The 16,667-nt window shown below is 38.2% G+C and overlaps 2 protein-coding genes across 2 annotated transcripts; one reads left to right on the plus strand and one right to left on the minus strand.

The window, feature by feature from the left end:
• The first annotated feature begins 2,089 nt into the window (after window positions 1-2,089).
• On the plus strand, window positions 2,090-2,887 carry LOC117217746 (uncharacterized). The gene has a single exon (XM_033465566.2). The coding sequence runs from the start codon at window positions 2,090-2,092 to the stop codon at window positions 2,885-2,887; it is 798 nt and encodes a 265-aa protein (XP_033321457.2).
• Window positions 2,888-10,978: 8,091 nt separating this feature from the next.
• On the minus strand, window positions 10,979-16,395 carry LOC117217745 (cilia-and flagella-associated protein 96). Its single transcript, XM_076528588.1, has 4 exons — window positions 16,236-16,395; window positions 15,961-16,151; window positions 14,728-15,004; window positions 10,979-11,573 (listed from the first exon to the last, which is right to left on the minus strand). Exons 1-4 carry the CDS (start codon window positions 16,303-16,305, stop codon window positions 11,188-11,190), a joined length of 924 nt encoding a protein of 307 aa, XP_076384703.1. The 5' UTR covers window positions 16,306-16,395; the 3' UTR covers window positions 10,979-11,187.
• Window positions 16,396-16,667: the final 272 nt, after the last annotated feature.

A 16,667-nucleotide genomic window follows, 5' to 3' on the forward strand; every position in this document is an offset into this window, starting at 1 on the left:
CTTCACTCTTCTCGCTACGTGCCGTTCGAGGGCAGATTTATCTGCACAGGAGCCTGTGGGACCGAGACCGCCGCGCCGCGGCGAGATTAATACAGTTCCTTCTTTTTCTGGGATCCCGGTGTCTACTGGACAAGATTGCACGTGGACGTTGTCGTCGCGTCTTCAGGATGTAGACAAATGCTTGGCAAACATTGAACCCTTAGCACTCCGCACCATTCTGAACGTTGGTTAGCAGCTACTCGGCGCCACTTTTCAGCAGACCCTCGTATTATTTAGTATAGTTTTAGAACTAACTAACATGTTATAATGATATTGGACTTATATGAATTTGGCTGAAACCGAGAAATTTACAAAAAAATCAATATTTTATTTTTTATAATTTTGTTATTGTTTGTTTTATAATTTTCTTTTGTTGTTGTAATCGCTATCTATGCGAACTCTTTCTCTCGTCGCCTTGTTGCTTGGACGATATCACTATCGCTGCTATCAAAACGATAGACTAACTGTAGAAGAAAACCTTCTACATATCTGTAGTAACATTTCTGTGTAACATTTCTAACATATCTGTATAAACGTCTATCCGGAGCTCATCTTCGCTACTACTTGTGTCATGAGAGTCATTCGTGTTTGAACGTTTTGCCATTGTTCTAATAAAAAATATGAATAAATACATAGGTTGAAAATTTCTAATTGTTATTACTAACTCGCAAGATGATATTTACCAAAAAAACGTTTACCAAACAATTTATTTACCAAGAGAAGAATCACTTTTCCGATTTTCTCACTCGTTAGATCTATCTATAACGCTCGACGCTTCAAACCAGACCGAGTTCAGCTTTGAAAATCTTTTCCTCCAGATTTTATGATTATAAACCTCACTATGCAGTGCGTGCTATGTTCGCATACCGATCTTTCTTCTACAAATTTGGCTTATCGCTCTTTTCAAGTGGCGTCTTTGAAGTGTTCGGACCGTTGTGAGCACGCCTCTCACGTTCTCGTCAAAACCCGCTGACATTTCTTGTATATATCATAGTAATTTTACTATATTTTGATTTGATTTCTTGTGCCATTTCAAGAGAAAACTTCAGGGAAACATGCATGTCTGAAAAAGTTGCGCTGAAATAACTGAATTCCCCGTAATCACTAATAAACTTGAATGTCCCACGAGAGGGGACAGCGGAGTGCAAAGTGTTAATTTTGATAATATGGTATTTAATCGTAGACCACCTCAGCTGGGTTTATCTTGACTCGAATTGTTTTCGTGTTAGTGTTTACTGAATAAGCAAGGAGAAGTTTTTCTGGACATTATTTTTCAGTAACTTTTACCCACATTTTTTCCGTATACTTCTGTTAATCTGGCAAAAAATTGTTTCGGACGAATGTTTATCGGTTTTCTGTTTGCTATACAACAAAATATTTTATTTTAAGAAATTGTAGCGTCCAGTCGTGCGCACAATGGAAACTTTAGCCCTCGTGCAAACGACCAGCGTAATTTACGACTCTCCTTGGAAGAAGCTATTTTTGACATAATAAGTCCCAAACCTTGACAACGCATGTTCACAATAGAGTTTTTGTAGAGATACCTCAATAGCAAACGGAGACCGTCATAAATTAGGAGAGTTTCCGAAGGATATTCGAAGCGGACCCAGCGACCCAAGGGCCATGTGGTCCGACGCGGGTGTCCCGAAGGAAACGCCGTTCCGAAAATACGCGAAGAGCGTAAGGGACAGGCGGTAAAAAGGGCAAAGGAACAACGCTGATTGGAAAGGCCCGACGCGTGGGGTTAGCCAATCAGGGTTGTTCAAAAATTTTACCAGGGCCAACGGCGAGTGAAAAACGAATACTCAGTCACTGCACCGCGTCTCGTCGAAAGATAAAGTCCGCGAAGAAATAAAGAGGTATTCTACACGCACAACGAGTACGCAAGTCATTTAGAAGTATCCTATCCAAACATGTATTAGGCAATTACTTATAAAAAATAGTAGTCCTTTCGAACCATCCTACCCAAATTGGTGACCGCCGACGTGATACTTGTGCTGTGTGATAGTGATTGCAGTGCGCCTAGACAATAGTCGAGTGACAAAGTAAAATGAGTACCGAACAAAACCGTGATAGTGCCGCGATGCCGGAGGTCTATCGCGAAAGTATACCTGTACCAACGTTCTGGCCGGAGCAACCAGCGCTCTGGTTCCTCCAGATCGAGGCAATATTCGCGCTAAACGGCATCACAGCAGATGCCACCAAATTCTACTACGTGGTATCGCAGCTCGATACAAAATATGTAGCAGAAGTGGAGGATATCTTCGCAGCGCCCCCGGAAACCGAGAAGTACGAGACGCTCAAACGGGAGCTGATTCTACGGTTGTCTGCCTCGAAAAGCAAGATCTTGCAACTTCTAGAGCAGGAGGAAATCGGCGTCCGCACACCGTCCCAGCTCTTGCGGCGTATGCAGTTCCTGGCGGGGAAAATAGTGTCGGACAGTTCCCTGAGGACACTGTGGGCCAGCAGGCTGCCAGCTATGACGAAAAACATCGTCAATGCGCTGGCTTACTTACCGCTCGGCAAGGTGGCAGAGATAGCGGACCAGCTCCAGGAAGAAGCAGCCAAAAATCAGGTGGCCAGTGTTTCGACGGCGCGGAAGGATCCGATTGAAAGGTTGCTCGACAGAATGGAGCAATTGGAGATGCGGATAGCTGAACTGTGCCGATCGCGTTCGCCGAAAAGATCGTACCAGCCCAATTACCGTGGGCGCTCGAAATCAAAAGATCGGCGTCGGAGCGCGTCGCCCAGGAAAAAGGAACACTGCTGGTACCACCAGACATTCGGGAAGAGATCTACGAGATGCAGGCCGCCGTGCACATACGGTGCGGGAAACGCGGCACACTAAATGCGGCGATCAATTTCATATTAGAGCGGACAGGTAACGAGAAGTATCTGATAGATACAGAATCGGACCTCTGCGCGATGTGGCGGCTACCTCCAGACCCGCCAGCAGATGGCTATAAAATGTTTTATAAACTAACTTTAGATGAAAAAGATGAATTTCTAACTTTGGATTTGTCAGCAAAAAGAGGAAGACCTAGGTGTTATTCACAAATAGAAATGGATCCGTTATACGCTGGATCCCGTCCTGTTTCTTCAGCAAAATACAAAGACACGATGGACTTGCTTAATTATATACCCCCGATATACCACAGTTATTTAAAAAATTTGAAACAAAACACGATTTCCGAGGACTTAATCACTCCTATCGATGACGAAAATTAAATTGAACCGATGTATTTTCATATAAATTACTTATACTTATGCTTCAAAATGTACTAATTATTTTTGTATTTTATGAATAGTAAAATAAAAAATACTTAAATCAAACCTTTATATTAAATATGTTCATGGTATAAATTATTATTACATATATAATTTATTCAACAATTTTAGTAAATCACTCTCCTTTCAAAACATCACTTCGGTAAAATACGTCGGACAAAATTAATATATGTCAGTGATTTTTCTAAACTATTTATTTTGAAAGTGGCTCAAGTCACTTTACCGTAATGAAAAGTGGTGATTTTTTAATGTTTACACGAAATTATTTATACTGAGAAAAATATCAGTATCCTGAGATAAATACAAGTAAATCTTCTCGAAAGTTAGCATCCATATTTTTAAACATGTTAGAACGCATACCCTTAAATATCTCGACTTAAAAACAAAGTGACTTATGCCACTTTCAGAATAAACGGCTCACATACGTAAAGAAATTTTGTTTCAGATAAAATATGACTCTGCTTCAGCATTCGTTTGACCATTGAACTTTTAATCATTCTACGTTTAATACCTTGTCGTTTTTTTGAATCTATCGATTGCTTTAAATTTTGCACATCCACTTCTATCATAAATGCATAAAATCCACATTCCAACAATGTCTAACACTGTTCAAAAAAATGCTTCACATCTCCTGGCATGCAAACATTCAAAATCGTTTTATCAACCTGCTCGGACAATTCCACTAAACGACAGAAGAATAAGCGCACCATACCCAACAATAAGAATTCATATCTTCATTTAAATCGTTCATTTGAATCAGTTGTTTATCTGGCAATTCGCAGGCAATTCTTGTCAATTCTTCAAATCGATCTGTACCGTGTCTAAGGTCGAAATTTGGCATAATACCGTCTCGTTTTCGAGTCATGCGGCAGCCGTTTTATCGAAGTTCTTGTCGGGCCCGAGAATCCGTCGCTCGTTAGAGGAAATCGGTGGGTTCTTCTCGCGGCAAGCAAAACCACCAGTTAATTACGCGGCCTTACTTGCCGCCAGTCAAATACAAATGACCTTAGCAGCGTGGCAAGCCTTTAAGTGACTCAACGAGGCTGTCCTCTTGGTGCGCGGTGTTTGCCAGAAACGTTTAATTGCGACCGTTCAGCAATGACGCCGCGGCGCGGAACGTTTGTTAGAATTTCATTACTAAGTTCGAGTCGTCGCGGAGTGATTATTCGCTTTGAAAGTACCGTGTCTCGTGCGAGCCCCGGGCCATTGTGTTCGAGCCGTGCCTGTTTTTTGTCCGTCCCGTCGGACCGGGCCACAATGCCGCCCGTGTCCACGAGTTTTCGCGGCCCGAAATCCGTCCGGCTGCCAAAGAAAGCCACATTCTTTTCACCGTACAGCTGGGAAAATCGTGCAATTGTCGGAATCATGGCGAAAGCGAACAATGTTTGGGTTTTACGCTTGTAGCAGAAGAAAAGATTGCACGCGTTTGCTTTAATTTATGGCGACAGAGATGTGTATAGTATAATCTTGTGTTTGGAACGATTAAGAGATTACTAGGTTAAAATGTACAGTCATAATGTCTGAAGGTTTTTTATCGAGACAAGATTTATTGAGCAGCGACAACACATTCTGCACGCACTAAAGTAATAAATAATAAGTTCAACGTGTTCATTTCATTTCGGCACGTCATTTTTCTTAAACTTCATGAATTACTCAATTATGTAGTTATAAAGTTTTCGGCCCGAGGCCATTTCGTGGTCGTAATATAGTACATCGTTGGTTGCGTTTCGATCTTAACTTTTTAACCCTTTGCACTCCGCTGTCCCCTCTCGTGGGACATTCAAGTTTATTAGTGATTACGGGGAATTGAGTTATTTCAGCGCAACTTTTTGAGACGTGCATGTTTCCCTGAAGTTTTCTCTTGAAATGGCACAAGAAATCAAATCAAAATATAGGAAAATTACTAAGATATATACAAGAAATGCCAGCGGGTTTTGACGAGAACGTGAGAGGCGTGCTCACGACGGTCCGAGCACTTCAAAGACGCCACTTGAAAAGAGCGATAAGGCAAGTTTGTAGAAGAAAGATCGGTATGCGAACATAGCACGCACTGTATAGTGAGATTTATAATCATAAAATCTGGAGGAAAAGATTTTCAAAGCTGAACTCGGTCTGGTTTGAAGCATCGAGCGGTATAGATAGATCTAACGAGTGAGAAAATCGGAAAAGTGATTCTTCTCTCGGTAAATAAATTGTTTGGTAAAAGTATTTTTGGTAAATATCATCTTGTGAGTTAGTAATAACAATTAGAAATTTTCAACCTATGTATTTATTCATATTTTTTATTAGAAAAATGGCAAAACGTTCAAACACGAATGAGTCTCATGACACAAGTAGTAGCGAAGATGAGCTCCGGATAGACGTTTATACAGATATGTTAGAAATGTTACACAGAAATGTTACTACAGGTATGTAGAAGGTTTTCTTCTACAGTTAGTCCATCGTTTTGATAGCAGCGATAGTGATATCGTCCAAGCAACAAGGCGACGAGAGAAAGAGTTCGCATAGATAGCGATTACAACAACAAAAGAAAATTATAAAACAAACAATGACAAAATTATAAAAAATAAAATATTGATTGTTTTGCAAATTTCTCGGTTTCAGCCAAATTCATATAAGTCCAATATCATTATAATATGTTAGTTAGTTCCAAAACCATACTAAATAATACGAGGGTCTTTAAATGCCCGTTTCTGCCGACAAGTGGCGCTGAGTAGCTGGCAGCCAACGTCCAGAGTGGTTCGGAGTGCTAAGGGTTAATGGTAACAAAAGAAGTAGATTATTTAATTTAAAAATAGAACATATTACTGGAATATTATAACAGTAGTGTCGAGAAGGTAATTCCGTGGATGAGAGCATAGTTTTGCATAGTTTTAAAAAAGGTTCGAGTATCGAGGAAATGACTCGAGAGACAGTGTGGGAGAGAGAGAGAGAGAGAGAGAGAGAGAGAGAGAGAGAGGGAGAGAGAGAGAGAAAGGATGGTCTGGTTCGGCTCACGCAGAATGAAGGCACAGGTCACTGTGACAGTCCGTCGGGTGAAGCGACCATATTTTCTTCCGGGTATAGATAACAAGAGACTACATTAAACTTCACATTTTGCGGCAAACATTAAAATAATTGTAAGCTAAATGCGTACATGTTTTCTTTAACCGACGAAAATTATTACAGTTTTTTAATTTTTAATAACATCTCAGAACCTGAACAATTTGATCCATAGGAACAATTATTAAATTGAAATAACAGGATGACAATAAGACAAAGAAAAAAGTATTAGAATAAGAAAGAAATGGTTCCTCGATTTCTCTGTTCGTTGCAATTATTCATACAACAACATATTTTTTTCACCCTTATTTGCCGTTTCGTGATACCGATCTAGAATTAACTAATTCAAGCATATTCATTTATTTGTTGTATAATTCTCTACGATTCGAACTAACTCGTGATCACAGTGCAGTACACTAGAATGAACTAATTCGTTCTAATAGGTCTACAGGAAAGTTCTGAGAGCTGTTGATGTTGCGGCAGTCATCGGTAACACTTATAGATAAATCCCAGCTGTCGAATGTAATCCGAAATAATTGTTTGTCGAGCCACGTTGAACGTTTCTCCTACCGATCTTGGATACTAGAATGAAACCTACTGCTACGTTGTCTACAGAACATCAATGTAGAATGTAGACTACGGATGACTTTCCTGAATGGGGTTTACCCTCTGCGCTTCTAAGTTTCGTAAACGGTTTTGTAGTTGCTCGACACCTAGTTAGAATTTAGCATGATCAATTTAACCTATCGGAAAACTGTAATATCATGTCACCTTTATTAATTCAATATATTGGATATTAAATAACAATATTAATATATAATATTATTTATATATATTAATTTATATTTATATATATTAATATATAATATTATTTCAAATATTCATGACAAATTTCAAGTCCAAATTACTATTTTCTAATCACAGATATAGACCTTTACGTTTTCTACGTTGCCTTTTCCGACACCTAACATCGTACATATATACAGGATGTCCCAAAAATGTCTCGCAAACCGAAAGTGGCGGGTTCCTCGGGTCATTTGAAGCAACTTTTTCCTTTACAAAAATGTTCTCCGAGGCACCGTTAACGAATTGTTAACGAAAAACAGTGACCAATGAGAGGCGAGCTCGGCTGGCACGAGGCGACCGAGCCAATGAGCGGAACTGGGCTTCGTGCGCTGGTTGGCCGGGCCGCCTCGCGGCAGTCGTACTCGATTCTTATTGGTCACTGTTTTTTGTTAATAACTCGTTAACGGTTCCTCGGAGAAAATTTTTGTAAAGGAAGAAGTTGCTTCAAATGATCCGAGGAACACGCCATTTCCGGATTGCGAGACATTTTTGAGACACTCCTCGGAACTAATATGCACACCACTAAACATTTATTGCTTCTTCTTCTTCTCGTGGTAAATGCAGGTAATTAGGAAACAGACGGAACCTACCAGCAGATCTAATAAAATCTCGTTTATTATAGCAACCAGTCACTCTAGCACGCATTGGAACACATTTATTTCAAGGTAATCCGTTTCGGCCTCGACTAGAGCAAAGTTGTTATCCGATACAATTACAAACTGGACAAGCAAAAAATTGTAGGTGTTATCACGTTGAACGTCACCTTTCTTATTTGCAATTGTTCTGCTGAGTAATGATTTGATCACAAGATCCAAGTGTGTAAACAGCGCTCGTTGATATTTCTGTCAGAGGCTACACGACCTGTATCATAAATGCTTAACGCCATAAGTTCGACAAACGGTCGCAGAAGGCAATACGGCCGAGACTCTCTCTGCTCCTCCTGTAACAGAAACAAAAGTTATTCTTTCCTCGAACGCCCCTGGAGAGTTCTCAAGTATTGTTGCCACCTGGAAACGGGGCTTCTCGAATGTTTGGTCTTCGCATGGCCACGAGAAACTATTCGAATGTTTCCAGAGAACTTGCCGTCAGAGATTTTTCTGCGACGTCGTCAATGGACCGATAATCGTGACGACGAAATTCCATTGATTAGTTGAAATTTCTCATTTCCTAATTCGTGAATGCACACTAAAATTAATAGACCGCGGATTTTATGCAGTTCTGAAGAAACCAGAACTTTCTAATGTTATTATAAGAGAAAAGACATATTCACCTGACCGACATTTCTTACGATTGATATGGACAATTCTTATTTTGCATAAAAATCCGGTCATCGACACTAGGTTTAGCGCTAACAAGGGAAGCTACTCAAATGTCCTATTAGTTTTGAAAAAATAACGATTAGAAGTTATAGTAACCCACCTTCTGCTAACTAATACTCGCTCGGAAAATTTTTATATTCGTTAGAAAAATTGAACCATTTAGTTTCGCACTGCTTTTTATTCTTTGAGTTTGTCTACAGTCGTGTGAGTGGTAGACATAATTGGAATAAAAAAGAAAAGCTTTGGTCTCGATTTTAATGGTGGATGTTGAACTTTTTTTTCTATCCATCCCGAAGTTCGAATTACGTTTGGATGTGGTATAAATTTGAAAAATGTGAAAATACGTCGGATGGAAAAATTAGAAATGCTTTACATGCATATCAGTATGTATATGAAGTAACTGTATTATAAGGTGTATATGTAGTAAAATATACATAATAATGTATAATGAAATTATATAATAAATGAGAAAATTAATATATCTTTGTCCCTGCGTACAGTAGCCCACAAAAGTGTTCGTACACCTTTCAAAATGCAATAACTTTTTCAAGACTGAACTAAATGACTTGATTTTTTTTAGGTGACAGAGCGACTAATCTACTAGACGATACCTAAAATGCTTTTTTTTTATTTTGCTATTACTTGAAATGAAAAGAAAAGATTGAAAACCTTCATTTTTTAACTTTTTTATCTGAGCCAATAATGAAAATTTAAAAAATGCCTTTTTTAGATCTCGGTAATTTATATATGTGATGAAAATTCTATCGAAACAGTAAAAACATTTGCAATTTTTAAAATCCTTCAACGCCTGCAGTTCGATTATGGGTTAACCGATTTCGATCAAATTTTCAGCACGCATATAAGTTACCGAGATCTACAAAAGGCATTTTTTAAACTTACGTTATAGCCTCAGATAAAAAAAGTTAAAAAACGTCCCATGGTATTCAAAGGTAGCTTGAATTTCGATAGAAATATAGCCACGAAGATGACTGCTACAGCTTCAGGAAACGTTCGTTGTCTTTGAGATTCCAGTTCAAAATTGCACGTTCTGTCTAAAGTTGTTGGTACATGATCTTCCTGCGAGTGTCGCGTTTGAACAAGTTCGAAACGGTTCGGCGTATCTGCGCAGGAGCAGCACTTTCGTCAAGAGATACCTGTGGTCATTACCGTTTTCCCGTTCGTTAAAGTTTATGTCGATAGTGTAGAACGCATTTGGAACGCGACGTGGTTTACTGTCGCAACTGCGTGAACAATTGAGCCGTTTATTTTGAAAGTGGCATAAGTCACTCTGTTTTTAAGTCGAGATATTTAAAGGTTTGCGTTTTAACATGTTTAAAAATATGGATGCTAACTTTCGAGAAGATTTACTTGTATTTGTTATCTCAGGATACTGATATTTTTCTCAGTATAAATAATTTCGTGTAAACATTAAAAAATCACCACTTTTCATTACGGTAAAGTGACTTGAGCCACTTTCAAAATAAATAGTTTAGAAAAATCACTGACATATATTAATTTTGTCCGACGTATTTTACCGAAGTGATGTTTCGAAAGGACAGTGATTTACTAAAATTGTTGAATAAATTACATATATAATAATAATTTATACCATGAACATATTTAATATAAAGGTTTGGTTTAAGTATTTTTTATTTTAATATTCATAAAATACAAAAATAATTAGTACATTTTGAAACATAAGTATAAATAATTTATATGAAAATACATCGGTTCAATTTAATTTTCGTCATCGATAGGAGCGATTAAGTCCTCGGAAATCGTGTTTTGTTTCAAATTTTTTAAATAACTGTGGTATATTGGGGGTATATAATTAAGCAAGTCCATCGTGTCTTTGTATTTTGCTGAAGAAACAGGACGAGATCCAGCGTATAACGGATCCATTTCTATTTGTGAATAACGCCTAGGTCTTCCTCTTTTTGGTGACAAATCCAAAGTTAAAAATTCATCTTTTTCATCTAAAGTTAGTTTATAAAACATTTTATAGCCATCTGCTGGCGGGTCTGGAGGTAGCCGCCACATCGCTATAATATAATTTACAAAACTGCACTATTCTTTCGCACTTATAAAAATAAGTCCAGTGATCACAACTTTTTTAAAAATACTGAAAATAATTCGAAACAATACTTCGCACACACTTATCACACGTTTCTATTTCTTTTACACTAAGCCCCGCAATTGATTTCCCGAGTACAGCAACTTACCCCACTTTCAAAATAAACATGTTTGTTATACCGTTAATTAGCAAAACTTCTCTCGAACAAATCTCAATAGTTCTCAACTTATCGATTGCAAATTTTTTTAAAATGCAAAGATACCGTTCGATTGTAATTAGTGTTACCATTAACTCGATTTTTTTGAAAAAGTGACTTATGCCACTTTCAAAATAAACGGCTCATTTAACTTTGTCGACGAAACTTTCAGCGTGCATATAACATCGTTCTTTAATTTTTTTGTCACTCCAACCAGTTGCATGTTATGTAAAAATGTGTTTACCCATTGTCCAATGAACTAGATCTTTTAACCCCTCAACAAAGACCGTGTCGTTTGGTCCGATTTAAAACAAAAAATTATGCCGTTTTAAAAGCTATAGGTAGACTTTTTCTATCGAATGTATACGAAACAGTGACGAGTCTCATTTGTCCAATGGATAAACACGTGCCTGATAGTCGTGGTAATTTTGCGCGTTACAGGAAATTGCGGTGACATAATTTATGGTGCTATTAGTGTATTTCGATCGGGAGGTTGGCGCGCCGGCGAGGAATGGACCCAGTTCCTTTTTCTTCTCCTTGTCCTTGATGTAAGGATCACTGGAGTAGCTCGGAAATTTTTCAAAACAGCCCGAGTGATTACCGCCCGGTTTCTTCGGGAAGGGGACATAAATTCGACCGGGTGGCAGCATTGTTGTTTTAGCTTCATCCGGGGGTATATAGTAGAGACCCGGCTCTTGATCCTCGTAAGGATTCGGTGGGAAAAAATCGAGTGGCGCGCTGGCACTCAGGAATCGACCAACAGGTTTTCCTGGAGAAAAACGAAAATATTACGTCGCGCGCATGAAAACATTAACAGTAGATCTTTGTTAAAGTTTCTCTAAACGGCAGAACCAGGCACAAAACGAAATGGAATGTTCATAGTTGAGACTGCGGATGTTTATGCAAAATAAAAACTGTCTACGTTAATCGTAAGAATTACAGTATGTTCGATAAATGTATCTTTCCTCTTTCAGTCATCTTAATAGGTTGTACGTAATAGAAAGTTATTCGGAAATTCTTTTAACGTTTTCAGAGTTTTATATATGACCTAGTTATTATTTTGTCCAAAATGCATCAAATCCGCAGTCTACTCGTACTACAAATCATACACAATGTTTCTCATTCTTTCTGCCTCTTTTATAGTTATTGAATTGATCATGAGAAGAGATTCAGCGAGGACGAATTACTGTGTAGCATCTTTTGCTAAATTAAAAGGCAGATAAAAAATATATACATATCATTGCTTATTGTTCGCATACGTGTTTAATAACGAAATACACAAATGAGCAAACGAACCTGCACGGCTCGTAACATGTTTGCAAAATTCACGATTTAGGTTCCTTAAAAATGCACGAATCAATATCCACGCACTCCCGACGTTTTTTCCGGTCGGTGTGTGTGGCCTGGTTAATATTTACTTGGAACAAAAGATGCTCATAAACAAAGAGCTGAGTAACTTCTCTCCATTGTTCGCGGAGCCGCGTATTTATCAATCCAGAAAACGCGATTTCCCCCGCGTCTCCATCCAGCGTTGCAGAATAACCGTTGCTAATTAAGGCGTTTACCTCGTAACAGCCGGTCGAATAAAACCAAATAGTTCGCATAATTCCGTTAGTTTTTTTCCCCAAGGGACCGAGCGCGCCCCGCTGAAATCCGTCCCGAGCGAAGTTTCGAAAGCGCGAGCACACCATGCACACGCGGTTAACATTCGCGCCGCGGGAAAAAAGCTGTCCGAGCGTGGACGAGCTTTCATTTTCCGAGCGTTCCTTACGACAAAAATGTAATTACTTGCGTCGGCCCCGGGAAACAAAATTCTACCGAAAAAGGAAGCGGGAACGGGGCGGGACGGTTAGGGAGACTCCAATCTTCTTCCGCTCTCCGAGCCTACTTTGTATTATACCTTTTTGCTTCGCAATATTGTCTGTCGTGTTTACCGTTCCCGGAATGGGGATAATGAACAAAAAACAAGAAATAAGGGACACGCTGGTGAAATGCAAAAATTAGAACCTAACTGGCTGCACGATGTACAGAGCTCGTAGTTTTCTTGTTTACGCGGACGCGGCGCGGCGCGACGCGACGATGTCGGCACCACTTTGTTTCGAAGGTGTGCAAGTTTTCATTACAAGTTTGCCTACCGTTCGTTCGCAATATTTTACTGTTGCATTTTATACGAATATGTACGTGCTGTTTGCTGATGCTATTTTACATTTATCGATGAAGAGGAATTCCTTTTTATCGTTAGACAAGTGAAGTTTCGTGTGGAATAAAAATTGCTCGTGAGAAACATAAGTTTCTTCTCTTTTAATAGTTGTTGTTGGGCGGAAATAATGTAACAACATCTTTAATACTAGGTTTACAGAGCATCAAATACGACTGTTTCGTTGTACTTGATGAAAATAACAAAACTATATTTATTTAAGTTTTTAGCGACTTCTATCGTAATATATGACCAACGAAACTGAATTAATTCTTTATAAATGTATCTCAATAATTGTAAATTAAAAAATTCGTAAACCTAGTGTTAAATTCTTCGAACCTCGTTACAGTCTCGTGTCTGTTAGTCAGTTTTATCATAAATGCATAAAATCCGCAGTCTAGAACAATTTTGTTGATTAAGTTCGAGAACTTTGTATGTCCTTATTGTGCGAGATAATTGAGGAAATTTTATGCAAAATCTCATATTTTGCTATGAATTTTATGTGTTTACAACAAAAGCAGATAGGGTGAAATACAAAATAATGTAGACATTAGGATAACTATTGGGTTGGCAACTAAGTAATTGCTGATTTCAGTTAAAAAATGTATTTAAACATTAACTAAGAAAGAGCTTTTATAATTGTAGCTTGAAAACAACAAGTGTGAAATATCGGATGTAAAATGGATTTATTTAAACCTGTCGCCAATTTTATTGCAATGTATGCTTGGAATAAGAAAATTCAATCATTCTCTATAAAAAAAAAGTCTTCATAATTTCAGCGACATCAGAGTCAAAACTGAAGCTTAATACCAAGATTGTTTTATCTATTGGGTTGGCAACTAAGTAATTGCCGATTTCAGTTATAGACGTCTCTCACTCCCATTTTTATGATATCCGTAAATGTTATATTATAAAATTATTATTATTATTATTATGTTATTTTTTATTATCCGTGAATGTTAGCAACTGGACAAATTGAATGCAGCGGTCAAGGAAATGCGACCAGAATCGGTCGATCGTAAAGGTGTCATTTTCCAGCAGAACAATGCTAGGCCGCACACGTCTTTGTCCACTCGGCAAAAATTGATGGATATTGGTTGAGAATTGATGTTACACCCACCATATAGACCTGATCTCGCGCCATCGAATTACCACTTATTTCGATCCCTGGACAACTCCCTTCGTGGTAAAACTTTGAACGACGATGACGCTGTAAAATCTCACTTAACTCAGTTTTTGGCCGAAAAGGATCAGACTTTCTACGAGCGTGGAATTTTCAAGTTGTCAGAGAGATGGCAAAAGGTCGTCGAACAAAATGGAAAATACATTACAGATTAAACTTCGTTCCAAGTAAAAAAATTTTCTATTTTATTAAACAAATCGACAATTACTCAGTTGCCAACCCAATACAAATTTTGCTACATTATCTTTAATTTATGAATATTATAGGAGGAAGAAGTCCATTTTACTTCGTTTCTGATTCTGACAATTGACTCGGATCATTTTGTACAAAATATTCACTGTCCAGTAATAACAGATCTTAACGATATGCATAAGATCGTTAGATATTCTAACTGACTGTTCACAGAATGCTATACATGCATCTCGTTTTAGATACTCGGAGCAAAATAATTCCTGAAACAATGATATTCACGAACCCGATTCCGGGGTCGACTAAGATTCCGTTATTACAATAGCGAAACATGAAAAAGAAAATCCACCTTACCTTTTCTGAATCTTATTTCGCGATCATACGGCTCGTGGGAGTAAGTCGGGTAAGGGCTCATGCCGATATCCGCGTATCCTGGTCCTCCTCGTGGATTAGGCTTGATCTTCACGTTCGGTAGCTCCGGTACGCGTTGCTTCTTTCTCTCTTCTTTCAAAGCGGGACTGAAGTAACTGATTTTCTCGAAACACCCATAATAATCGCCCGGTGTCGCGTGCTTTTGTGCCGGCGACGGCGGTAACAAGCGGCCGGCGATTTTCGCCTCTTCGCGTTTCAGCTGCGAAACAGTCGTGCTATCAGCTACACTCCTTTAGCTCGGTAAATGCAACTGAAAAAGCATTTTTCTTTCTTTAGATTACGCAGGTATACGTGGAATTCTGCGAATGATACAAGCTATGCCTAACTTTTGAAAGCATCACTATCATTTCATTGCGAATTATCTGCAGAACTATGACACTAGAATGATTTGAAAAGGTAACCAGTGGATTGTGGATTTTTGTGCATTTATTGCGAGTGCAGATTTTTAAAATGCGAGAAACTGTACAATAATAATAATAGAAATAATATTAATAATAGTAATGTTTATTGTGTCGACGACGTGGATCCTTCGTTACAGAAAATGTTACAATAGTGAGCAAATGAGACAAAGATAGTTAGATAGGAAAGTAATAATAAGAAGATAACGATGAACGGAGATAGAATGTAACAATCAGTACTAATATGATAATTAGATGATTAAGATAGTAGTAATATGAGTATAAAGCATAGATTATTATAATGTTTGTTCAAAATTGAATTGTCATTCCAGAATAATTTTACAATAACTGTAAAAGAATGTTAAAATAATTTTATAATAATTTACAAATAATTGTAAAATAATTGTAGAATAATTTTAAAACAGTTTCAGAATAACTTTAGAATAATTTTAGAATAAGTTTAGAAGAATTTTGGAACAGTTTTAGAATAATTTTAGAACAATTTTAGAACAATTAATTGTAAAAGAATTTGCTAAATGAACTGTACACGGTGTTTGATCTTACAAATCGTTGTTTATCTAATCTTATCACTGTTGTTTATCTAAAAATCTAGAGGATGCAGATGTTCCACTGCAGTTTATGGCGAAAGTGTAAATCAAGAATGGTTTCCAGTTAACGCGGCTTGACGGATCCAGCGGCGCCAGAAGTCGAAGAAATCGCATGACAGCAATTCCACTAAATCGTGTCGCTCGATTACCCGATCTTTCGGCTGCGATCGCCATGGTTCATTCAACGCCTCTCCGTAGAAAATTCGCGTGAATTTCTGTTCGAATAAGGGTGTGGGTGGGCCAGGGTGCAGTTGACGTCCCTTCTCGATGCCCTCCCGAAACTTTACAGTTGTTCCGGTGTACTTGTCGAAGGGTGCCGGCGATGGATCGTGAAAAAACCCTTTTGGAAAAAAAGAAGGAGGTTGCAACGGCGAAGTACAAGCACGCCAAGCAGGAAGTTCGAAACGGTTGATGTATACTTTACCAACTCGATCGAGATCCAGTTTTCCGAATCGTTTGCCGAGAGGCTGCAGCTCGCGTCGTGTCTGCTTCATGCTCCTGTTTGCCGAGAAGACTATCCCGTTATTTCATTTCGTCGAATAACCTGTAATTTTCGCTCCCGCACGTCGATAATGCCAAACTGGATCTCGATTGTTTTCCGAACCCGTGGCAAACTCGACGTGCGAGTACTTTCGTCCAAAAGGAAGATATTTTCCTTTTCAATCAAATTTATTTATACAGTCTGTCCAATGGCATTTAGTAGAATTTATATCATTGTACATTATGGTTAATGTAACGTATGTTAATGTAATGTAATTGTACGTTATGTTATATATAATTATTATATTATATATATTTATAGTTATTTATAGTTATATTATATATAAATGTAATGTACGTTAATGTAATGTATGTT

This window comes from Megalopta genalis, chromosome 2, assembly GCF_051020955.1.
Source record: "Megalopta genalis isolate 19385.01 chromosome 2, iyMegGena1_principal, whole genome shotgun sequence".
Classification (NCBI taxonomy): domain Eukaryota; kingdom Metazoa; phylum Arthropoda; class Insecta; order Hymenoptera; family Halictidae; genus Megalopta; species Megalopta genalis.